Raw genomic sequence first — 26,818 nt, 5'->3', positions numbered from 1 at the left:
GCACAAACAGGGAGGAGAACAAACACAGCTGCAGCATTTCTCTAATACTGTGCTGCTCAAAAACCTTAAATGTACTCCATGCCAGACGACAGGCACCAAATATGAGTTCTAAGTACCCCAGTAGTATGTGCAACAAGTAAACAGGGGAGGAGTGTTTCTGAACACACTAGAATAACTACAACTGTAACTGTGTGCCCAAAATCACCACATGTATTTATTCCAAGCATAGCCTCAACAACCCTGGCTCCCACATCAGTTATCAACAGCAAGTATGAATGCTGCTGAATTGTGGCACTGCTGCCAACATGATGCCATAGGAGATAGACATGTAAACCACGGTGTGTGTCAGCCATCCCACTGCAATATGTGTTGCTGTGACCAAAACACATGATAGCTAATGCCTTGCAAGGTCATAGCCCTGTGGTGGCGAATCTTTGGCACTCCAGATGTTATAGACTACAATTCCAAATGGCCATGCTGGCAGGGGCTGATGGGAATTGTAGTCCATAACATCTGGAGTGCCAAAGGTTCGCCACCACTGCCCCTCTGAGAGGTCTTCTGCTGCAGTGAAGCTGACAAGATGCTGACTAGTGATGCTGGTACTGAACATGCACTGATATACTGCCACCAAAGGGAGGAAGTGGAGGGACAAAGTTCCTGGGGCCTAAATCAAAGGGCTCCAAGGACTGCCATTGGAAGTCAGGTATCAGCAGTGTGGGATCTGTCCTGTGGGGTTTCACAGAGTGCAGTTCTATCCTTCAAGTTTTTCTTTATTTAAAAACCTTAGGAAAAATCACTTGCAATTTTGGTGTTGGTTGTCATCTATCAACTGAGCAAACTGAAATTAAATCAACAGCTGTGCTTTCTCCCCAGCTTACAGAATGGCTTGCCCAAGATGGTCAGGAAGGCTTCCACTATCCCATCTTTTAGCAAACTATTGAAAGCTGAATTATTCTAGAGGACTTTTCTATACAAATAATAGGGTTTCAGTGTATACAATTATTCATAAAGTTATTTGGATAAATGATAATGGACTATGGCATATACTGCTGCATACAGTATACACCTATGATCCTACTACATTATTTTTGCACAGCGTAATGTGTCACTGACACTTCGGTTCTGAATTTTAGATTTCTGGTTGGTTCCAGACTTCAATAATCCCAGTCCTACTGCATTGTTATTGAATGTCCCCTTTTTGTTGATTGTATTATTGTAATGAGTACTCTGTGTACTCCCACCTGAGTTCCCTGTGAGAAAGGTGGACTATAAATAACAAAAAAAATGAAATTTTAAAAATGTTTGGGAGTGCATTCTTTTAGACTATGAAAAGACATTCCCCTTTCTGAAACATATAGTGTGAGAAGTTGCATGGAAATATGTGATTTCATGAGTTTGTCAATAAAAAGTAAGGTGATTAATTAATTTCAAAATATGGACAAATTCAAGTAGGCTACTGTCCTTTTCTAAACTACAATCAATTATTTTTACCATTTATAAATAAACCCTAAAAGTTCGATTTATTTAGAATTTAACCTTATATCTCCCAAAGATTAACTTTTCTTTTTAATGAAAATTTCAATTAGAGAAGTGATGTGTTAAACATTTACAAATGCAAGCTAAACCAGAATCATACTTACTCAAGGAATTCAGTAATATATTTCTGACTACATTTTGACCAAGTCCATGGGCTTGAATGGTAATTTAAAGTTGGAGCCATCACATGGTACTGATACTTCATTCCAACTTCTTTACATTTAAAACTGTCATCATGAGGGACATTAAAACTAAAACAAAAAAATCCAGATAAATTCAATATACTATCAGATTAAACCAACAGAGTACTTTGTGTAAATGATACAATATTATTTTGATGTTCTTTAGCCATAATCCTAAATCTCCTTTCCGGCAAATGAGCACAGTTGAATAGCATGGGGATTCTAGGTAAACCTGCTTAAGATTGCTCCCACTGCCTTTTCAACATATCATCTCAACCACACTAAACTAAAGGAAGTTCCAGTTCAATGGAACTAACAGAAGTTGCTTTTGAGCAACATTTTTATAATCACAAACACAAAAACTCCTCAATATATTAGATTAAGAGGCTCTCTGCACAATCCAGTTTGTTAAAAACAGTAAGAAGATGCTGTTTCCAATTCTTGGGAGGATTCCGCACAGGCCAAAATTAGCGGTGTGAGGACAGTAAAAACACTATTTTGGGGGAGGACTTCACACAACTACAAGCAAAGCTGCAACATCCTATTTCCCCCAAACCAGCGTATATCTGACTTGATAAATGAGTGAGTCTTTTCAAAAACGCCGTTCTGAAACCGGCGTTGAGCAAACGGCTGGGCAGGAGGTGCTTCTGCTTCGGCTGCACTTGCATGTTTTTTAAAATTTCCAGCCCACTTCTGTGTAGCCACACAGACGCAAAGGGTCGTATCCGGGTCTTGTGGGATGTCAGCATGGCTGTGGGGGTGGGCAGGAATGGACGGCCTCAAAAAAACCCCTACCACGCCTCCATGCAAAGGCCCACGGTTCAGCCTATTTGCATGCTGCCCATGGGATGCCCGGCCATGCAAACACCCCAGGGCAGCTGCGCTTTCTTTTACGCCAACTGCACTCTACTGTTTTTGGCCCGTGTGGAATCCACCTTGTATGTGATTCACCATAAAAAAAATCTTAAAATATACCAAATGCTCACCACAATAAGCAAACGTTGTATAGCATATTGACTAGCAGTGCAAGAATTATTTCCTGGCCCATTTAACAGACTGTAAGACAACCAATCAAGCAGTCATGAGTCATTCTTCTCGACCTTACTAGGCGGCCCTAGGCAAGAGACTCTTGTCTCACCTCATCCCCTCATCTGTAATATGGATATACTAATGCTGGTCTGCTGTGTTTATTCATTGTAGGGATTGCACTTTGAATTATAATTACATTTACTGTAAAGTTCATACTTTCAATTACTCCTTCCACTTCTGACACACTATTTGTCAATTATACTGCTGGCTGTAGCATCTTGCATTTTATGTAATACAAGTGAAAGATTTACTTGAGAGAAAAGAAAAACTTACACATGTCCAAGTTCATGTGCTATTGTAAATGCAGAACTTAATCCATTTTCCTCACTGATAGAACAGCTGCGCAGTGGGTCACACATTGTACCCAATTCAGCTAAACCTAGAAGAATTGAATTTGGGACATAAATCTTAATGGCGTTTTAGCAGCAATGTTGACTCCACAAATACAGGCATGAGTCTGTGTTCCATTTATTAATGTAGTCATTGGCTTTGTTTCGGAATTGCAAAACCAAAATGTTTACAAAGAAAAAGAATTATATTAATTATGTATGTTAAAGTTGCTAATGTATAGTTATTGCACAGTATAATTTCAACTTACCTAAGGTATCACATTTTTCTCTTGCTCTGCATATATCTTCCCTTGAAGAAACAAAGATTTTGAATGAAAATGTTATATTAAAGAAATAAACGGATAAAAAGACAAGGCAACTTTTGAAAGATATCTGTTTACTATTCTTTAATATTCTATCAGTTTAATTCACTTCTTTTGATCTGCCAAAAGTAACTTTGCATGACTATAGTCCATTTTCCCAGCATGCAATGTTTTCTGGTTTCAGCAATGTAACATGATATCTCCACGGCAGTATTTATTTTGGATTAGGTTGCATAACTGCAATATTTTAAGTACTTTCTTTTCAACAATATCAATGCCACATAATTGCTACTAATCTAAGAAGATCCAATAAAGTTTATGTAATGACCACTCTTTTTTCTTTGTGAATAAATATATATGCAAAATCCTATTTTATTTCTTCCTTTCTTTCCAAGGTACATATTGCTGCCACCAGGAATTTTATTCCAACCCCCCTTTTTATTTCTCCTAAAGAAATGTACCCAAGCTCTAAAACAGTTTCAAAGGTCTACGTGGTCCTGAGAAAGGTCTATGTGTGGTCCTATAAGTTACTGGTGTAGAATCACAGGTTAATTTCAACAATTTTATTTATATATTTTCTTTAGCTTAGTAGTTAGAAGAAATAATTCATCTTAGCTCTACAATGAGTAAAACATTTTGAGGCAGCAGCCTCTAGCTGATGTGACTTTTACTTTACATAAATCAACTTTTTCACTCCTTTATATCTCTGTGACCATATTACTATTTAACTCTTTTCTGATTTCACAGTGTCTTCTATATGTACTCTATCTATTCTGGGGGGCAGTTTTGTACTTTATATAACACCAGGAAGGATTCTAGTAAGAAATCTGCTTTCTGGGCAGTTAACATCATACTATCTGTGTTTACTTCAGCCCCTTCTCACTGGCGGTTTCTGCACGGGCTGAAAGCAACGGCTTCAGCCCGGTAAAATACCGTTTTGGCGGGGACCCTTCGCACAGGCGCCGCTGCCAAATCGATGCAGCAGCGCTCTGTGCCCGCCAAAATGGTGTTTTCAAAAATCACTTGGGGAGCAAGTTTTCCTGCAAACGCCGGCTTCCATCCACTGCCATGTGAACAGCAGCGGGTGGAAACTGGCGTTTTCCTCTCTCCTCCCCAGCCCCAAACGCCTCTTTACCTTCTGCTGGCAGCCGTTGCTCTGTTGTCGCTCTGAGGGAAGGGGACATGCCCCCTGGCCTCCGGTGCTTCAGCTGTCGCTCTGGCCATGGGGGCATGTCCCCTGACCTCCTCAGAGTGACAGTGCCAGCAGAAGGTAAGGAGGTGTTTAGGGCCGGGGAAGGGAATACGCGGCTGTGCGGAGCTTGCTCCAACAGCTGCGCATCCCATGGGGCCATCCCATGATTAATGCCAATGATTAATTGCCAATGATTAATTGGCATCCCATGATTAATGCCAATGGAGGCTCTCTCCCTTGGCTGTGCAGAAACAGCCACTGTCTTTTCCTCAACTGACTGCATCTCTCTCTCTCTCTCTCTCTCTCTCTCTCTCTCAATTGCTCTCTCTCAAAAAAACCTCTCTTGGGTGTCTCTCCAGCATCAACCAATCACCTCACTCTCTCATCTCTCCTTTTCATTCCCCTTTCTTCTACAATTTACCTCTTTGTTAAAAAACACAACATTTTAAAACATTACAGTTTGTACTGCATTCCAACAAACAGGGTATAGAAGAAATCAGAAGAAGGTCGTGAGACAATTCTGTGCCTCATACCTCCTCCTTTCTCATTCATAAATTCCCCTACCCTTCTTTACCCTGGTTAGGATGTCTAAGTAACATTAATCTTTAAAATGGATATGGAGAGCAGAGAGATAATGTTGAGTTCTCCCAGACAAAGTACCTAGTGATAAGAACTGCAGTATCATGGTGAGAAGGATGAGCATCATCCAGGATGTTTTGTGTTTGTTGCCACAAACAGAAATTGCGAAGAGTAGTAGCTGAATTAAAACTGATAGCTGGTCCTTCCTGTACATGATTTGGCAGGGCAAAAACAACCACAGTAAACATTAATTCTTTTGCAATAACTTTAAACTCGTACTCTGGAAAGGTCCCTGTATATTCAAGATTTCTTAGCAAGTAATTGCTCACAGAAACCAATTTACAAAGTTAGAACTCAATCATACAATGACATTTCATACAATGATAACATTATCCTTTTAAATCAATGGTATTCCAAGCCCAATTTTAAACATCCAAACTGGTTTGCGAACTAGTTTAGGAAACAATATAAAGTATAGTTTGCAAGTCCAGCTATAAGTCCAGTTATAAGTTCAGCTATAAGAATAAATCCTGGGCACCAGGAACCTTTTGCTGATGCCAAATGAACACACCAGCACAAACAGAATGGACTGGTATAAGTCAATACAATAGTTTGCATGAAATAGAATAAACTAATAGAACCATTTATTTATTTATTAAAACGTTTATATACCATTTATATTATACAACATTTATTTCCTCTCAGTACCAGACTAAGGTTCATTCCCAGCATGCAAAACCATACTGTGAGGTTTCACGTGGATAGTTTCATGAATGAAGGCAGCTCTCCAGGTTTGTGTACATGGAAGTGAAGCACATGGGCATTAAGAATTTAAAAGAAAAATAGTTTCCATAAATATATAATCCTATAAAACATGTTTTTAAATATTAAAAATTAAACACAAATTATTCCAAGTCACAAGAGATATGGATATTCTTACCTGTTCATTGTGAATTAAAATTAATTTTACAATCATTATATTTATTTGATTTCCTATACTTGAGTCCTTATAGATTGTTGCAACCTAAATAAACAGAAGCGAAATAGTTAGCATTCTATTATGTAATATCATTATGCAATGTTACTATTTCCTATGGAAAGAAATACAAATATTTATGTTGATATTCATTAAAATACATTTATTTGTATTAAACCATATTATGAATGCTCTTATGATATCCATACAGCAGGCATGTAATACCCCAGTACCTCCCTGTTTACTGAAAATAAACAAGCTTTGCATTAGTTGCATAATCTAATAAATGTCTTCAAAAGATTCTGTGGTTCAACATGTAGGCAGTTGATGCTACAACTTAGTTAAGGTAAGCATACTCAGTTTATAATCATTTATCATATTATAATTTCTTTACATTTTATCAGTGAACTAATAAACACTAAAATGCCACAAGTGTTAATTCCACCTGCAACACATCACAGTTTTTGAAATCCCCACCCCATTTCTAAAGCAACTTGCTGCATGGCATGAGTGGCTGCTTTCCTTTCTGTAATACAATTATTGTTTCGGGGGGTTGGGGGGGGGGGTTGGTTGGTTTTTTCAACTATTACAATTGATATCTTGGAATGCAGGGCTGTTGCTGCTTTATCTTGAATACAGATGGTATTCATGCAGTCACTGTGTGCTCCAGGATCTGGTTTTATGGTTCCTGTGTCAAAGCTCTAGATCACATTCTGAACTGTACATTGTTCCACCAATTATATGAATAGTATCTATATAGGATACATTTTGGCACGTCTATAGTGATAGTGATGGTAAATTTATTACTGGGGAATATTCTATGCTATATAAATGTATTCTATCCTATAACTTATATGAGATGGTTACTTACTATTGACATAAGTGTTAATACATAATGCTGTAAGTTCCGTCCATGGTGCTCAACCATTCTGGCATCAGCTGTAACCATCACCTCTACGTATCTTGGATAGGAAAGAAAACGCTTTTTCCGAGAATGTGGAATATTTCTTTCATTCTCTATGGATAGGTTATTAAAAGCATACTTTAAAAATGAGTTTTCTTGCTTGGCATTTATATAATTGAGCGAGTTGGTTCCATTTGGAAACAGTAATGTGTCTTTTGTGTCATCTGCAAAATAAATAAAAAATATTATTGCACATACAGTTTACAGCACTTATGTCCAATCCTGAAAATATTTTGGCACCATTAGACTGAAGTTCCAAATGCACTTCCTTGAAAATGTGTAACTCAAATAAATTGGGCTCAATTCTTACATAAATATATGGTAATCTGGGTTATGAATTACTAGATCTCACATTGCAGACAGGAAAAAATAGCAGTGAACCTTTTTGTAACACAGCAGTTTGATTGATGGAGGAAAGTGTCATCAAGTTATAGTCAATTTATGAAGAACCTGTGGGGTTTTCAAGGCAGGAGGTAGTTAGCCACTGCCCGCCTCTTTACTGCAATGCTAGACTTCCTTAATAGTCTCCTATCTAAATACGAGCTAGGGCTAGCTTTTAAGAATCCAACATATACATAGAATAAATGTGCATAAATGGCTGGATGCCATCTATTTTAAATCTGAATTAGTTTTGATAATTGAATGCTGCATTTTAAGTCTTAATTGAACTTTGTATTTTGTTTTTATGGTTGTTGATGTTGTACACCGCCCTGAGCCCTTCGGGGGAGGGCGGTATATAAATAAATACATACATACATACATACATACATACATACATACATACATACATACATACATACAAGATTAGGCTAGCTTGTATGTAAGAATTAACCCCACTGTCACTTACAGCAAATGTGTATGCTGGTATTGTTTCTGGATAATACTAGTGGGAGAATGTCTCGAAGCTGAATCTAGATTTCCTTTCTGTACTACAATGACTATTTCTGTTTTTTACTTTTTTTCAACTGTTACAAATGACATTTTGGAATGCAGGGTTGCTGCTGCTTTATCTTGAATACAGACGGTAATCATAATTCTTCGTTCAAAAGTAAATAGTAAGCTATGTGTTGATTGAGTTATACATTATGCTACCAAGAACAGTAAATTTTGACACAATAAGTACTCATATTTCAATTTCTCCAAAAAAAAATTCAGTCACATCCATAACTAAGATATTCCTGCACTTTATTCATATCATAATTCTTTGGCCTGATCCAAAAGATTTTATCCAGGAGTCTGGATCTAGGCATATACGGTAGGACATTCTGAAAGAACCCCTTCTAGTTTTTACACTCAATGCATCCGCATGTATAAATAATACTTTTGGAAAGGTAATATTTTTTTAAACCCTCAACTTCATATCCTCAGAAAACTATTCAGGATAACATAAAGTTCCCAAAGAGAAGAGGTGTACTAATAATAGAAGAGAGTCCAATGTCCTAATGTCTCCAGTTTCATACATGCTTAAGTATGACAATCAGCAGTATTGCATCAGAACAGAAAACAACAGATATTCTATGCCAGCAATATCTGAATTTGAACAGCATGAATATTTGAGCAACATGAACCAAACCTCACAAACCATCATATCATAATTAACAATTCCAAGTTCTGAAAAAAGAGAACCCTACCCAGAAACAGTCTTTACCTATATTTTTCATTGCATCAAAAAGAAAGATGACAATAGTGAATGCTAACAAGTGAAAATCTTACTACTCTGTCTGAAATGTTTCCTACAAAGGTTTCCTGTTGTACTGAAATAAAGCAGCTATGAAATTTGGTAGGAGCTACATAACACATGTATGCAATAAGAATGGAAGTGTTATTCTAGTATCCATCATTTAGTAATCTCTTCCATGTACTACAGAAAACCAGACACCACATGGCGACACCTGTGACTGGAGGCAACAGCCTTTTCCCAAGCCTCTTCACTTCTGGCAGTTATCCCATTATTGCGTGTGTGTAATGCTTACAGAATATCTTTTTCATCATCTTTTTTCATGCACAGTATTTTAGTCCTCACTGCTACTCATTTACACAGACTACCTTATGAATCTTCCCATCTAATATTTTACCCAGTAAGCTGTAAAATCATAATGGTTGACATTACCAAGAGTTTGTTGGGGGGACACCAAGGCTTTGGAGCTCTTCAGCCAGAATTTTAGCAATCAGTATGAAGGGAGCTGAAAAACACCATCATCTAGTATACCACAAAACATTCTTTCAAGGCTGGAATCACTCAATACAGACCCTGTCTCTCTACTCATCAGAATGTATTCTTGGGGGATAAAGGAAATGCCCACTTCTGGAACAGAAAGTATCAGGCAGTATCAGGCCAGAGTCTTGCAGGAGAGAAAAGCCACTAAATTTATCTCCCACAGATTCCACATGAGATAGCACTGGCAAGATATCTATCTAAAGAACATGGGATCCAGATGACTACTCAGCAAACCAACACCAATGCCTTTCCAAACAATGTTATGTCTTCCTCTACAGGAGGTAACCGATGGGGAGCGAGCTTTCCTTCCCATGGAAACCTGGGGAGCAAACACTGGGCTTCATTCTGAAAATTCTGTAGTGCTGGAGAATCTAAAGCGGTAATGTTTCTGTTTTATGTTGACCTGAGTTAACCTAAAAGATTCAGTCAGCAAGGATATATATTTTAACCAGTTTTTAAACTGAAAAAGAGAACATTTTGCATGAAACTAGTACCTACATATTTTTGCTCCATAATTTACATATGGTGTTTTTAATATGAACAAACATAATTGTTCCCCCCCAAAAAAACCCTAGAGCGCTTAACGTTGCTTGCTACTGTCATGTAAAATGTTCTAGCAGTTTCTCTAAAGAGCAAACAGCAGAGGGCACCACATATCCTCTGAACCCCTGACAGTCTGAAAATATGGGGAGGGCGACAGATTTCAAACAACATTTATCTACAATAAAGACATTTCTATGTATTTATTTATTTGCATAAGAAATTTTCTAACACAGGAGGTATACTTTTCTCACCCACAGAATTTTATGCTTCAGTGGAAAAACTAGGGGGAAAATCTTACATTGAAGGAAAATAATATGTAATTTGTCTAAGTGGCCTAAGGATGCAAGTATGTTCTACCTGAATGAATCGTCTCCGCTCAAAATACTAATAACCATAATTCTTGTATGTGTTTGGTTTACAAATGCTTACATGAACTAAGAGATAACTAAGGCCTTTTCTGCACATACCGCACCATTTCCAAGAAGCTTTAAATCCCAATGTTTATGACAAAGTTTGTCCACACTCCCCTTCTCAAAATATTGTTTCCTGGTCACCAGTTTTCTTTCCATGCGTTGTATTCATAATATTGCTGATTTGTTACCAAAAATAAGTACCAAGAAATAATACATTTTAAAAGGAGGGGGAGAAGCCAAGAGGTAAGGGACCAAAAAAAGGCAGAGCAAGGTTTGGCAGCAGCAAGTGGGGCCGGGGGGGGGGGGGGGGGCAAGATGAGGCACACACAAAAAAATGACAGTCCAGGCTTCAGGTGAGGAAATAAAGATATGAGGAGAAAAGAAGTAAAATGAAAGACACCAAAAATGGTAAGCTAGGCTCCAAGGGGAAAGTTGAGCAACGGCATAGGGAATGGAAAATAGCACAACTTTTTGGGAGGAAACTTAAAACATTCCAAGTATGATTGCAATGTAAGAGAAACTGGCTAAGAAATGTTTCGGGGCGGGGGAGCTGTCATAAAAGACATTTCAGAAATGTCAAGTGGGCTTCAGAGGAAGCCGGGAAATGAGGAGGGCTGAGTAGAGGGGTCAGCTGAGCCGATTCCAGCATACAGCTCTGCAGTTCAGAGGTTTTTGGGTTCAACTTTTTAAAAACACCAAGAGGTTGGCAATCTTGCTCCTGAGGTCATGCCCAAAAAGCCTGCAGCCAAGCCTTCTATTGGAAGCCCTGAAGCCCCCATGTCTAAGGCCAGGTACAGGCTGAGAGCTTGCCACAAGGAGACCTAGCAGGTGTTCTAGAAGCAGTGACAACTATCCCACAGATCCAGGCTTCACCCCCTGATAGCAGCAATAGAGACAGTGGGCCCATAAAGAAGCAGCATGGTGGAGACACAATGTCAGGCTTGTTCCAACTCTAGGGCAGACCATGGTTCCAGTGGATCTAATTTTTTGCTGGCCACACTTAAAAATTGACAAGATGAATCCTGGGTGACTGTTACAGAAAAAGCGAAGGTGCTTCCCTCTCGCCTATTTAAGCCTCAGGCTGGGAGGGGAATTTTCCTGGATCAGAGAGTTTGCAAGACTCCAGCCCTCCTCCTCCTCAAGTTGAAACATTCAGCAGCATTTCTAAAGAATAATTTCAAGCAAACTGCTGATCATTTGTAGTGTCCTGGACGCTTAGTTGAAATTTAGCTGTACCTGAAATCTCACAAGGTTTGTAAGAATTCAGATGGGGATCTTTTTTAAATTCTTCATATTTGTATATAAGATGGGGCTTGTTACATTCATCCTGATGTTCATCGTCACCTATGGTCATCAAGGGTTCTAGAAAGTATTCACCATCATGGGACTTAAATGTGCCCATCTGAAAACAAAAAGACAAGGTGTTAATGGAATGGACCTTAGGAGAAGATTCAGCGCAAATTTAAATCATTAAGAAACAAGTAAATATGTTACCTGCTGTAGGTTAACACTTGGAAAAAGGCCACATTCCATTATATCATGACTATTAAAACAATCTCACCTCTTACTAAATAAATGTAATGTTTAACTTATCAATGATGAAATCTTTACACGTATATTTTGTTTCTAGAAGAGGTGGCAAAAGTGCTTCTGAATCTAGACCCTACAGCTGTAACAAATGTATTTCAAGTTATGGAACAAAATGGTTGCATGCATTACAATGGAACTTATCAATTAACAAATTAGCAATTATTATCAGTGTGTAATTTTTTCTGTACTTCCTCTAAAGTACTAGCAATTGTAACTGCTAACAGAGTTTTTATTTTTATTTTTTATTTTATTATTAGATTTAATATACTGCCCTATCCCCGGAGTTACATCAGTCATCTATCTACAAAAGTCAGTGATAGTTTAGTTTATTCAATTTATAGCTGATCTTTCCCAGCAAACCTGAACTTTATTAAATATTTATTAAATATTAAAATTGTATTTAATAAATAAATAAAATTTATTTAATATATTTATTTAATATATTATTTAATATCAAGATTTCCAGCATTGTACATTCAACTTTCTCTTCTCTATTACAGTCCAAAACTTTTTTCTCCTCTACCTCGATATAATATGTATTCAAATTTATTAAATATTTATTAAACCTTTAATTAGACTGATTTAATAATAATTTGAATTATATTATACATTTTATTAAGAATTTTTATTTATTTTACACCTCTAAATAGCACATACATAGATTTTAAAAAACCCCTCAATCTAGCCCCCCTTCCCCCCACAATCACAACACTAAATGAAAAGAAGAAAACACACACACACTCAAACACCTACACTTATATAACTTTTAGACCTCTATTTGGGTTTTTTATTTTATGGGTCTACCTACGCTGAGACAGTTTTATTGTATTTTTGTTCAATCTGTAAATCGCCTCAAGCCAGTTTTGGGAGGGGCGCTTACGAAATTCAATAAATAAATAAACAAACAAAAATGAATAGATAATTATAGTAGTCTAAATGAAAAGTACATTCACAACTACAACATGTCAGGATTTGCAAACAGGTTGGAAACCCACAAGGATTCACAGGATTGGTATAAATTAATTGCAAAATCATACTTTTCACAATATTACACTAAAAGCTTATTGAGCTGCAGGATAAGCATAGTCTCCTGTTCAATTAAGCTGAGTCTCAGCAATTGACCTAGACCACTGACTCAGTTCAGATTACCATGCAAATAGAGATTTGCCAATTATGAGCACAAGCACAGTTTGCTGTTTCTTCTCTCTTCCTCACACTTTCACAGTGTAACTGAAGGCTTCCTGGTTTGGGAGGTTCAATTAGCCTTGACATGCAAATGCACATGCCTGTGCAAGCTGGAACCTGTCCTCCACTCACCCAAACAGATCTCTACAAATTTAGAGTATCAGTTTATAGAGGGGAGACACTGGCTCACTGGTGTCACTTCATTGATGCTTTCATCTATTGTGCGATATATTTCTAATATTTTATAGCTGCTTACAGCTTAATGTGGTTTTATTGCTGGTACATTACTGCTTTCATTTTCTTGTTCACTAAGTTTTAGTGAAATTTTATACATGTTAAATTACTGTCATATTCTTTTTTCTTTTTATAAATTGTCTATTTAGTGGTATATAAGGCTTGAAGATAGAATAGGCTATTAATTTTAAACTAATAAAATATAAGAAATCAACCTATGTGGTTATCAAGATTACATTCAACTTTCCCTTCTCTATTAAAGTCCAAAACATCTTTTTTCTCCTCTACCACCATAATCATTCCTTTTAGATCTTCACTTTCATTAGAATTATCATTTTGCAGCTCAACCCATGCTTATTCAGAAATAAGTTTCAATGAGCTTGAAGGAATGTGTTCCTAAATAACACTGTATAAAACTGCATCCCTAGTGTTATTATAAGAACTGCAAAAAAAAGTTGCATATTATGGCAATCATTTTTCACCAATTTTGTATGTTGTAAGATTTGTGTAAAGCAAAATAAGAAATAACTATGGTCAAATGCCATCATTGGTTCCTCCCAAACAACAGCTGTAAGTACCGGTAATTGAAGCATGACCCTTTGAAATCACCAGTCATTGCATAAAGAGACTCAAGACAGAGAAAAATGGGGCTGATGGAACAGACACAAACCTTTGTCCAGTGTAAGATAAAAGGCACTGTTGGAGAACATCTTTAACCAGGATTACTGAACTGATTCAAAAAATAATAAATGTTCAGTCGATGGTCAAAGATGAAATACTGGAATATTAATAGCTTTTAGAAAATGAATCTGCATGTTATCAATACAAAGATAATAATTAAAAATTATGGGACCACCATACCTTAAGGACTGTGCAGACTGCTTCAATTCATAAAGCACAACTGGCTCAAAACTTCACCCCCAAAGATACAAGGAGAGTTACAATTTGTAGCTGAGTGCCAAGTAAAGCAAACACACCTTGAAGAAAGGTTTAATTCCCCGTTCTCAGTACAGGTTACCTTAATAAATTTAAGGTTGGTGTTTTACCATGAAGAGGTCTGCTGCACAGAGCTTGTACACACAAGTTAGGAAAGAAAATTGGGCTCTTAACAGAATGCTTATTTGTCTCACTGAAATAAGAATTCCCCAAGCTGATCCTAAACCCTAACTAAAAGACAAATAACAATCGGGCTAAGGGGACGCTTTTATTCAGAGCCACAAAATTCTTGTCAGAAGAAAAGTTTTTCTTCAGCCCAGTTAAGCTCACTCCCTCCCATCTAGTGGAGCTCATGAACTGTGTCTGGTTGACAACAACTTGGATCTGCAAGAGCCCAAATCACAAGGATTGGTTGAGAGCCCTGAAGGAAACATGGGACTTTGAGGATGATTGCCACAGGATGGCACAATTGTTTTTAACAAAAACAAAAATGAATACACTCTAAAATGATATCTGGTCAGTACAGGCCAGAGCATTTCCATAATTAAAATTGGACAGCCAGCTTTACAGAGCCATGAAAAGTTAAATAAAGTGATAAAAACTAAACATTATGGAACATGAATGTTATTTTAAATAGATTTTTAGGATTGAAAGTTGGCACTTGTTCACTGACACAGCAATAGATTAGCAAACGTTCTTTCCAGCTTCACTGAACACTGTGTAACCCATGCTATTTTCATATTTGTATTTTATTTCCATTGGAATGTTGGACTTTAGGGCCTAGGGAACAGGAACTCACTGAGCATGTACAGATGGAATACAATTCAACATATCCTTTTAGAATGTCAGCTACACTCTGCATTACATAGTCACTATATAACCCCGATTCTTAAAGCTGAAACAAATTTGCCTTCAGCTTATGTAGTGAATTATTTACTAAATGATGCATCTTCTGAGATAACTTCAAAGGTTGCTACATATCTAGCTGAAGTAATATATCACAGTATTAAAATGTGACTCTCGATTTACCAAATCATTCAATCACATTGAAGTAATGTCTGAGGCTTAAATCATTGTAACAAATGTGAGAAGTTATTTAAATTGATTTTAACTAACATCTGGATATGAAAATAGGTCTCCAGAAAGTTTGTGTATAATTTAGCCTGATTTTGTGTATTAAGTTTCTATAGTTGTGTTGTTTATTATACGAACATACTGTACTTAGAACTATTTATGCCTAATAAAGGTTTACTGTACTGTACTCACTGAGCATGTACAGATGGAATATAGGAATGAAGATACTTTATGGATTGCTTCCATTGTATGCAAGTGTCTGCAACTGTATGCAACAGTGACAACCAGCATGGAACAAACAGACAAACTATCTCACTGAAACTGGGCAATGGTAACATAGAACAACTACGCCCTGTAGACTGTCTCCCACACAAACACGTGAATACTTTTCCCTAGCGGCTAGCCAGTGTCAGCAACATCTCTTTAGAGCAGAGACGTACCGAGGGTAAATGGCGCCCAGAAACAAATTGCCTCCGGACAACTCCCCCCCAGGATGGGGGCAGGGCTCCGCCCCCCTCACTGCTGCCAGGCACCCTTGACCCTGCCCGTGTCGATGACACATGGGCAGGGGTCGAGGGTGCTGAAAGACAATGAGGCAGCAGGAAGTCCTTGTCATCTCCAAGCACCCTTGCCCCCGCCCATGTTGTCATCAACATGGGCAGGGTTTAGGGTGCCTGGTTCTGCTTCTCCGCTGGCTGGGCTCCCAGCCGGCAGCCAGCAATCCCTTCTGCCCTACCCCCCAGGCAGGCCAGAAGAGACTGTAGTCCCTGGCCCCAGAGATCTGCTTTTATAAGCACTGAGGCTGGGGGTGGGACTTGGGGAGGCATGGCCACAGACCCCTGGGGGCGTGGTCACGCCTCCCCAAGCACCGCCCCAGCCTCAGTGCTTATAAAAGCAGCTCTCCAAGGCCGGGGACTGCAGTCCCTTCTGGCCTGCCCGGAGGAGAGGGCAAAAGGGACTACTGGCTGCTGGCTGGGACCCCAACCGGTGGAGTGGGAGCCGAGGGGGGGGGAGCCGGGCACCCTAGACCTTGCCCATGTCAATGGCGACATGGGTGGGGTCAAGGGCGCTTGGACACGACAAGGCAGAAGGAAGTTCTGCTGCCTCGTCTTCGAGCGCCCTCAACCCCGCCCATGTGTCTTCTACATGGGCGGGGTCAGGGGCGCTCAGAGATGACAAGGCAGCAGAAAATCCTGCTGCCTTGCTGTCTTCGAGCACCCTCGATTCTGCCCACGTTGCCATTGACATGGGCAGGATCAAGGTCGCCCCGCCCCGCCCCCCCCCCCACTGCCGGCTTCCTGGTGTGGTGCTGATTTTGCGCCCCATATGACCAGAAGAGTGACACCCAGGAAAATACACCACTGTTTTAGAGTGAAGTTCTAGAGAAAGGTGTTATCAGTGGACTACTTAACTGTACTCTGAATTCTGGTCAGTTCCAGCTCAGTAGCTGCCCTACTTAACAGTTTATACAATCATTTTCTTCTTCAGGATACACCAAAGAACCAAGATATTCTACATCTCTTAAATTCTCACCTCTGATTAACAAAGTCCACAAGGACAAGCACAGGAATATTTTCCTAAGAAGAAGAAAGGGGAGGAAGAAGAGGCAGGATAAGATCAATAATGCTTATAGGGAACCAGCAAGTGTTAGGGAAACTCGGAGAAGGTCTCATTTGGCCTACTGGCTTAGAACCAAAAGTTTCCTGCCCTTGCTGTTCATAAAGAACTAATATAACATGATTTTTTAAAAGCTGTGCCTTATATGAATTTCATATAGCAATTTTTAGAATTCTAGAATTTAGAATTAAAGTAAAATTTTAAAACATGATTTCTTCATTGCACTGTGATGAAACAGTAAACTCAAATAAGCTGTGCATACGTGCAAATAACAAGCTTAATACTACAAAATAAATAGTTGAATCACTCCTTTGTACATCAACAGACCAGGACTCTATCAGAAACTGTTTTAAAGCCCACTCTGTAGCCATAAGGTCACATTTCATCTTTCTATGTACAAGTTTAAATCCTATTTACTTCAATTGCAGTTACATATGCATAAAGAGGATAAAAGCTCTTTGATTTGTGTTCACAATACATTAAAGGGCAGCATGCATGCTGGAAGGATCTAAGATTCTATGAGAAAAAAAGGGGGCAAACATATTGAAATACATCACTCTTCAACAAGATGACAAATAACGTTTAAACTCACTAGTTATGCACCGAACACAAAATCAAATGTTTATGCTTAAATTAAAAAGTACAAAAGGATAATCAAATGGATTGTGTCAGTCACAAAAAGGGCAGCCCACCCTTGCACAGCAAAACTACAACATAGATTTGTTTTTGGTCATGTTCTACAACACCACAATAATAGAATAGAATCAACCAGGGCCAGAGGCATAGCGGGGGCAAATGGCGCCTCCAGGCACACGCCCTCACCCTGCATGGTAACTATGTCCCCACAGCACCCCCCATGCCTCATGGTAGCTACACCCCCCCCCCCATGCCTCACTTACCTGATCCGGCCACAGTTCCAGGCAGCCTGACGAGGCAGGGCCGAGGGGCGCTTGGCTGCAGCCTTTGCCTAGCTGGGCAGGGCCAAGGGACACCCTGCGGTGGCCAGGGCTGGCTGAGGGGGAAAGGGGGATGGGGCAATTTTGCACCCCTCCTTCATGGGCGCCATCCCCTCCTCCCCCGCATCGACTCGGACGAGCTGAGTCAGCAAAGGGGAGGAGGGGTGTGGAGGGCGATTTTAAGCGCCCCCATGTGACAGGATGGCATGTGCCCAGGGACATGTCCCCATGGGCGCTACACCACTGACCAGTGCCAGTAGTTAATAGCTCTCTTACGGAGTACAATATAATTATGTGTTAATAACTATCTTATAAAATATAATAAAATTGTCTGCAGTATCACATAATCCACTTTTATGATGGAACAGAACAGTTGTCCACCCATAGGGACAACAATACTAGAATATTTCTAATATTCTTTAGAAAATGCCACAGTTTTATAAAATAAAACTGACTTTAAAATAGCTTTGAATTATATTTACTACTTATTCTGCATACCACACTATACAAATAAAATAATGATTTGATGACAGAATAAAGATAAAGGAAAGGAGAAGATGAATTTTTAAGGAAGAATCAGCCACTTATTGTTCAAGTGACAGCCTAGACCTAGGGTCTGCAACCTGCGGCTCTCCAGATGTTCATGGACTACAATTCCCATCAGCCCCTGCCACCATGGCCAATTGCAGACCCCTGGCCTAGACCTAAGTCTTAGGGTCATGTGGGTATTTTACTGCATGCAGGTAATATACACTGAATCAGGTACATGGTTGACATGAATGTGCAATTCTAACAGGAGTACAAAAAAGAATTAACCATAAAGAATACAAGTTTATTAATGTAAGATATATACCACTTTTCTGACATACACTCAAAGTAGTTCAAAGTTAAGTATAACCACATTTCTTGACTATACACACATCCTTGATTATCATCACTATTATAATGGCAGAAGCAGTCAGGACTACAAAAACTGACCAAATGGATTTTACTGCTCTGTATGACCACATCAACATACTTGCCATTAGAACCAGGTCCAGCTTCCTAGCCACTGCATATTCAAATATGCTAAAGCATGTCAAACTTTGGATATTACCCATTCAATTACCCTGGAAGTCTAATCCCACCACCACATTTGGTTCAAAGAAAAATCACCTGTGGCCACCTAGCTCCTTGTATTCTGTGGGGTTGTGAAACACAATGGTTCCTCATGCAAGTGATAAACCTTCCTTAAACCTCAGAGCGAATAACAAGGACACTAATGAGATTGCAGTTTATTGTACAGAATTGTATCTTTCATCCTATATTTAACAGTCTTGAGCATCAAAGTGAAATAATTATTTCATCTCACAGAACTTCAGCTGATCTCCAAAGGCAAGGATTGCCATTCTTCAGGCAAAAGGGACTGCATGATGACAAAGAGCAAATGTAGAACTTACCAGGCCACCACAGAGGCTGAAGACTGCTCTGTGTGTTTCCTTTGCATCCACATATCCATGATAGAAACAGTGCTGCAAATCAGAGGGAAGATGACTTTCTGTGGCCCCAATGTGCTCCTCCGTGTAGTGAGGAGCAATGAAGCTGGTGTCAGCACTCAGATTCAGCTGGAAAACCTGTCCATAGGCTCTGAAGCGATAGTGGGTCCTGAAAGGAATGGCATCAGCTAGGGTACTCCTTTTCCTCCTTTTGAAGTGGTTAGCATGAGGGAAAATCTCTCCAAAATCATTCACTCGCATAGGTGTCACTATTTCATATGATGACAAATGTTTCAATAAAGTCTCTGCAATAAAACAAACAGGCAGAATTTCAAAATGGTAGAAACAACCCAAGAGACAGGGCTGGCATGTGTGAGAAATCCTGCTACAAGAGACAACTCAAGAGAAGCTGCCCCCTCAAAAGCCACAGCAGGCACAGCTGCAGTGAAGACCCCCCCCCCCCCCTTGGTCACGGCAGGAATAGGTGAAAACCATAGATGTAGCCAGGATATCCTTACCCTCATGTGGGAGGAAGCTGGGACGTTTCATGAGAACACACCACCTCATTTGGGCCAGCATGGCCTTGGGGGAGGAATCAAAGAGTGTTATTCCAGAAGGCCAGGGAAGAAGGAAGTAGGCCCTCCCCAGAATATGGGGGGGCGGGAGAGATTGAGGAAAAAGATACTCCTCATATGATAAGCAAGGTGCAAATATTGAAGAGTAGTTTGTTTCACCCAATTCCATGGAGTTCTAGTATTTATTTTTTTGGGGGAAAGCTGTACTGTATGATGTAGCAATTCGGCGGCAATTTACTCCCACTTGCTTTTAAGCCAGAGGCAGAATTTTTTTTTTTGAATGGGTTTTGGACGGCTGCCATTGCAACGTCCACCACTTTTCCAGCTCTAAAGCAGGTTTGCATTGGGCAAACTCATGCCATTTGTTCAGACCTTAAACATGCGTGTTAGCAATAAAAGCGTGCTTTTCAGGATGTCACCATCCGCTTTCCACCAGTCTAGTAACCAACACCAACCCAAGTCGCTGTGGAGAAAATCAACCGGCGGAGCCGGGGACGCGACCTGCACAGCAGGACCCTCTTGCGCCCCGAAATTGCACGGCGCACCCCTCTCGCTACCATCACGAGCGCCGCTTTCTTTTCAACAGCGCGAAGCGCGTTTTTCCCGCACGTGCAAGCCGCGCCCCTTCCCAATCGCGGGTGCGCGCTGCCCTCACGCCGACACAGCGGCTCAAGGCAAACCGCCGTGGTCGCCTGTGGCCGGCCGTCTACAGTCCCCGGACTGCGTTGATGAGACATGACGCGCCTTCCTCCCCGGCGGAGTTCTGGCTTTGGGGTCGCCCCCTTCACTTTACCTTGCTTGGGGTGCAGTTGCAGTTCCCACGTCCTCGTGAAGAGAACGGAAAGGAAACCCACCAGCCGCGTTACCCGGGCGAGACTCCGCATGGTTCTCTCTCGCCTTCCTGTTGCGGGAAACTCGCGCCGTGTTCTTCGCTCCCGGCAACGCTGCCTCAGCGGCTCGAGTCGCCAGCCGGCTGGGCCGACTGCAGAGTGCGCGGCTCATTCATATTCCCGGAGCCCACCCGGTTCTCTTCTGCACTCGTAGCTGCCCTTCACGTTCCGGCTCTCCCTCGCCTCGTTGGCGAAAGTTGCCTGTTGTGCGCTCGGTGCGTGCCGCTTTGCGCACAGAGGCATTCGCTCCTTCCAGGAAGGCTTTCTACCTCCCGCGTCGTACCAGCAGCAAAGGGTGCCAGCTTCGCGTTGACTCCGTGGCCACCCCAGGACCCCCGACATCAAAGCCTCTGCCCGCCCCCTTGAGGCACGGACCTGACCGGTGATTGGCGGAGCCTCACGCTACCTTCTCGCCCACAGAAGCACGCTCGCCGGTCGGCGGCTTCGCGTAGGTTTCTTTTTTTGGCGGGGAGGAGGGGTTTAAAATAAAATTCCGAAATTTGCTGTGGCCGTGGTCAGACTGAAATCTCTTCCTTATTCACACTGGTTGTGCCCCGCCCTATTTTAGTCAGACCAGAGACAGGACCCAAAAGCAATGTAAAATCGCTCATTAAAATACCCTATATGTCAAGTTTTTAAAAAGGAGAAACTTCTATCGCTGAAGTCATGTCCCATGCATGCCCACTAAGCTTTCCCACCCCATTAGGTCAGTCATTCACAAATCGAGGTTTTCCAGAAAGCATTTATGCTGGAACTCCTGTACAAACAAATCAGATAAAAGTTTCCTGTATATCTTATAGGGCTGCATACTCCCATCTGCCCAGACCTGGAACTCAGAAAATACACCATATTCACAAATTGCACAAGGTTTGCTCAAAGCCCACATGGGACCTCACAGCTGATTATGAAGACTGCATAGAGTTTTCAAGGCAAGAGACATTCAGAGGTGGTTTGCCACTGCCTGCCTCCATGTCAGAATTCTGGTATTCCCCTGGAGGTTGCCCATTCAAATACTAGCCAGGGCTGACCTGGCTTAGCTTCTGAGATCTGACAAGATCAGACTAGTCTGGGGCTCTCCAAGTCAGGGATAACTTCCAGTTAGACACGCTTTAAGAAGTGGAGTCTAATCCACAAAAACTATATTAGAACAAGCACTAGTGAGGCTTTTAAATGGCACACATCTATTAATGGGGTGGGGAGGGGGTTTGCACCTTTTTATTGCATTCTTTTCCACCTTTCTTACCTTGTTTCTAAATTATATAGCTTATCTGTATTGTATGTATTATGGCATGGCACACCTTGAACAATTTGTCTGCATTGTTGTCTAGATCTATAATCCTTTTCCTTCTGCTGTCAGATTTGAGGTTTACCTAGAAAGGTGAGCTACAAATGATGGGAAAAATAGACAAGACCTGTTTATAATTGGACCTCCAAGAGTTAGCACAGCAGTAGTTTCAGCATCATGTTGTCCTCACAGAAAAAAAATTGAGCATGTGACCTGTCATCTTGTATTTAAAGGCTTACGTGCTTTTTCAGTGCATAGAAAATCTTTACAAAACATTGAAGGCAAAAGGCATTGACCCCAAGTTCTACTATTCCAAATACATTTATACCCAAGGAGCAATGGATAAAATTATATCATTAATTCTGAGAGGGAATGGGTGTGTGTGTGTGTGTCGGTCAATCATATTTAATTATGATGTGGTTCTTTGGACTGAATCCACATTCCCTTCTTTTCCAACAGATAAATCAACACTGGTGGTAAACTGAGTGCATCTAAGATTGTCTCTGGCCTGCAGTTCTGAATTCTAATGACAGTATTCATAGTTAGCTTTTTACCTAACTTTTTAGGGTGCTCATGCATGTAGAGTACTGTTCACACATGGATGATTCTTACCCTGCTCTAGCATTAGATCATGTCTATTATCATCCTAAGCAATTATACTGTCTTAAGTCAGTTGAAGTGAGTGGGCTAGAAGAATATAACTCTGCTTAGGATATCACTGATTTTTTAATATGTAAATATTTCTGAATATTTAGTTATAGGTTCTCTCTTTTCACTCCACTGTTCTACCATTGGAAAGGGTTAAGAAAATCAATCCTCTGTAACGGATTTTGCTGACGAATAACAGAAAAAACATTAACAGTTTGTCTAAATAGGATTGAATTGTCACTTTTATGCAAAGTTACACATCCTGAAAGTATTGCCTCTGGTAATGAAATATTTTCTGTTTCTTAAAACTGGTATGTGTATTATTGCCTTCCAAGGGCCTTTGTGAAATTACTCCATTGGCAGTAGAATGAATCTATCCATTTATACAGCTGAAGAGAAATGTATGGAATGGTGTATGCATGCCAGTTTCTTCAAAAGCCTGGAAATCAAAAGGCAAGATCTATGGTTATTCATACTTTTTTTTTTCAGTTAAAATGACAGCAATTTTTAGATCTTTTCAATAATGATGTATACTAGAATGAATGTCCTGGAGATTCCCAGTTAAAATTTCCTTGAATCTTACAAAGATACCATTGTATCCTACTATTTCTTATCTCTATTGCCTTAGCTCCTTTGGGAAAGGTCCTCTGAAAGAGAAAAACAGTGCTTTCAAGCTCATTTACAACATAAATACATCAATAATTTCTCAACAATAGGTCAAATGCTGTATTAAAACAGCAATAATTACTCTGTATTTGTCCTGTTTAGCAGTATTTTTATTTACACCCTACCTTTCTATGTCTCAACAACCCTCTGAATAGGCTGGCCCAAGGTTATCCAGTGAATGTCCTTGGCAGAGTGGGAATTCAGACTTGGGTCTCCTAGATCCTAGCCAGCGCTCTAACCACAACACCAAACTAGCCTTCTAATATTTTACTTCCAGAAAGATTTATCCTGTATTTTGCACTATTATGACAGAAGTTGAGCCTGACTCTGTTCAAACAAAAAGTTCCTACTACTGCCCATAGTGTAAATAAATTAACATTTGAGTAACTAACAATGGATATTCAGGTGTTAACCAAACTTCAACTGATATGACATACTCATATTATGCTTTTTGATGCTTTTATGATCGTGACTTGTTTTTGGACTTTTTATTATTATTAATCATTCTTATCTTTTTCTGATTTTATTGCATTAGTTTTTAGGCAGCATATAATATGTTATAAATGAATACATATATTCCTTGATGTCTTCACTTCTTTAAAGAGTAAAGCTGTAGGAGGAAGGAACTTGAAGCAGAGATACAATGACTTAGTCATCTAAAACATTTTGAAAACATTTTAAATCTCTGCAACATGATTTTTGTTCATTCTGAACAAAACTGCCATTTTCTGTTTTTCACTTTTTTCCCCAATGCATTGATAAACCGGTGCTTCTGTGCTTCGCAGCATTATGCTTCAATTCCCTGAGTCAAAAAAGTTAATCAGTAGCCTGGAAACAGAAAATGAAATAGTTACCATCACAAACCGCTAAGGCAGATTTATCACTTACCTACTATTAACTTATTGTTGCTAAGTTTTTTTATTCCTTGCCAGGAAATCCTGTACCTTGTGCCCTATACCTATTATAGGAAATATTGTACCTTGTGCCCTATACCTATTATAGGAAATATTGTCCTTGTACCCTATATATACCTGTTGTATTTCCTGGACTTTTACATAAATAACACTTGATCAAGCTGATCCCAATCAAAGTTCATCTTGTGTTTCTTAAGATTACAGTCAAAAAATCATAGTCTTTTCTTTTTCTATATGTATTGGTGGGCAAATAATTCCTCCCTTTGGCCCTAGACAAATTTACCTTTTCAAAATAGTACAGGGGGGAGGCAGGAGCCCCTTCCCCTGCACTATGATCCCTGGGCCCCTAGTTCATGTTACACAGTTGTCATCAGGGACTCACAGCTGTAATATGAATGCAGATCTCTATGGTAAGCTCATGTAAAGCACACTGTGCAGTTTGGCCCTAATTCACAGACACAGGCACAAGACCTGCAATCAACACACAAGTTTCAGCAAGGCACTCATAGGACTGGGCATTACATGTTGCTCTGTGCTGTTCTACTACTTGATGTACCTGAGAAAGGTATCTCATGTTGCTATTTTCCTCCATTTATTTATTTGTTTGTTTGTTTATATCCCGCCCTCCCCAACGGGAGGGCACAGTGTGGCTCATGGGGAAATTACTAAAGAAATTGTAAAAGGGTGCTGCCAATAGCTACATTTAAGGTTCAATTAAGGCAAGTCTTACATTATATCTTATATCTCTCTCTAGAGTGGTAGCTGTTAAAAAAAATTAGAAAGGCCACTACATGGCTCTTCTCCAGAAAGTCTTATGCCAGGAAAATCATCTGGCAGGACATACAGGATGCGACTTCTATTACAGTTTAACCCAGTGATCATGCCAAATAAGGTGGAAGGACAGCACGCCAGGAGTGAAGAAAGGGCAAGGGACCTTGAGTAATTCATGTCACAGACAAGATGGCAGCAATCCAAGCATGTCTGGGTTCAAATGTCTTCTCTGCCTGTGAAGACCAAAAGAATACAGCAAAGAGCTCTTAACAAGGGTTGCACTACAATCATAAACTCTTTAAGTCCAATTTGCAGATTTGAACCAAGATTAGTAATAAAGAACAGTGTGTGTGTCCGGGGGGGGGGGGGGGGGGATTATGAAGCGATTTGCCAGTAGTTTTGATTCCTCACCTTAAACACCACTCCACATTTCCCATCTCCTATTCAGCTCTTAAGTTCTCTTCCCCTGTGATTGATGGACCTTCTCAGAAGTATAAAGCAGTGTTTCCAGTGGTTGTAAAGCAGTAGCTTGTGCTTCTCTTGCTCTAGCACCTGTAGGGCATGAGCATAATTGCAGTTGGACTAGAGCAGTGTTTCCCAACCTTTTCGAGGTTAGGGTACCCTTGACCTCACTCTTCATATCTCACGGTACCCTGGTTGAGACTGGCTGGACTAGAGTGATGAAGACCAATTAATTCCATGGAGGATGAACTCAGCGAACTGGCTCTGTATAGTTATTTAAATAAGAATTCCTATGTATAAGTCCAAAAGATTTCATAGGCTGATTTCCCAAATGTACAGTTTTGCCACAGTAAAACCAAAGAAGACTTTTACAGTGCAATCCTAAATGAAGTTACGCTCTTCTAAGATAAGCAACTTCACTGGACATTAAAATGAATAACCAGTATGGTATAGTGGTCAGAATGTTGGACTAGGATCTGGGAGACCCAGATTCAATTCTTCACTATGCAGTGAAAGCTTGCTGAATGACCTTAGGCCAGTCACACACTTTCAACCTAACATATGTCATAGAGTTATTGTGAAAATGAAATGGAGATGGGAGACATGTTGTGAGCCACTTTGAGTTCTTACTGGGGAGAAAAATAGGGCATAAATTAAGTAAATGAATAAAGGTGTTACTCTTCCATTGTTTATTAAATAGCAGCCCTTATGGCGAAAGTGATATGATTATGTCACACACCACCTTTCCTTTAACGATTACTGTATCACAATGGCTAGAATGCAAGTCGCATTTATTAAAGTTAAGACATGATATGACAGAAACATTGCTTCTGGCAAGGTTCATGACATGGAGGAATGTAATGGCAAGCCATTTTTTAATGTCTCTTGTCTTGAAAATCCTATGGGGTGTGTGTCTGTGTAGCTTCTAAGATCTGATGAGGTCAGGCTAGTCTGGCCTACTTAGACGTGTGTTGCCATTGGCTGTCTCTGCAAAATCTGTTTAGATCAGAAGATATGAAAATAGTAGGTATATTCCAATCGTGATCAGAGATTCTTTTCAAGTCAGTCTGAAAATCTCTCATCAATGTCCAGACTACTATTTGTCCATCAGGATAAAGACATCTTAGTGGAAGAAGAACTGTTTGGTCATTGGCCAGAAGGATCAAGTAGCACCAGCATAACTGTCATCACACAGA

At 40.0% G+C, this 26,818-nt stretch overlaps 1 protein-coding gene across 1 annotated transcript in view; it reads right to left on the bottom strand.

The window, feature by feature from the left end:
- The window catches only part of ADAMTS20 (ADAM metallopeptidase with thrombospondin type 1 motif 20), a 77,308-nt gene extending 56,115 nt beyond the window's left edge, over positions 1-21,193 (bottom strand). The window contains exons 1-9 of the mRNA XM_048501159.1: positions 20,780-21,193; positions 19,376-19,716; positions 11,581-11,746; positions 7,078-7,334; positions 6,171-6,254; positions 5,312-5,436; positions 3,406-3,446; positions 3,081-3,186; positions 1,641-1,787 (exon numbers count right to left, since the gene is read on the bottom strand). Of these exons, the coding sequence (XP_048357116.1) occupies positions 1,641-1,787; positions 3,081-3,186; positions 3,406-3,446; positions 5,312-5,436; positions 6,171-6,254; positions 7,078-7,334; positions 11,581-11,746; positions 19,376-19,716; positions 20,780-20,870 (1,358 nt within the window). The 5' untranslated portion in view covers positions 20,871-21,193. The remainder of the gene's footprint in view (positions 1-1,640; positions 1,788-3,080; positions 3,187-3,405; positions 3,447-5,311; positions 5,437-6,170; positions 6,255-7,077; positions 7,335-11,580; positions 11,747-19,375; positions 19,717-20,779) is intronic.
- Between the last annotated feature and the right edge of the window lie 5,625 nt (positions 21,194-26,818).

Source organism: Sphaerodactylus townsendi, linkage group LG06 (genome assembly GCF_021028975.2).
Source record: "Sphaerodactylus townsendi isolate TG3544 linkage group LG06, MPM_Stown_v2.3, whole genome shotgun sequence".
Lineage (NCBI taxonomy): Eukaryota > Metazoa > Chordata > Lepidosauria > Squamata > Sphaerodactylidae > Sphaerodactylus > Sphaerodactylus townsendi.
The sequence above is the reverse complement of the archived record's forward strand: the minus strand, read 5'-3'. Positions and strand labels throughout refer to the sequence as shown.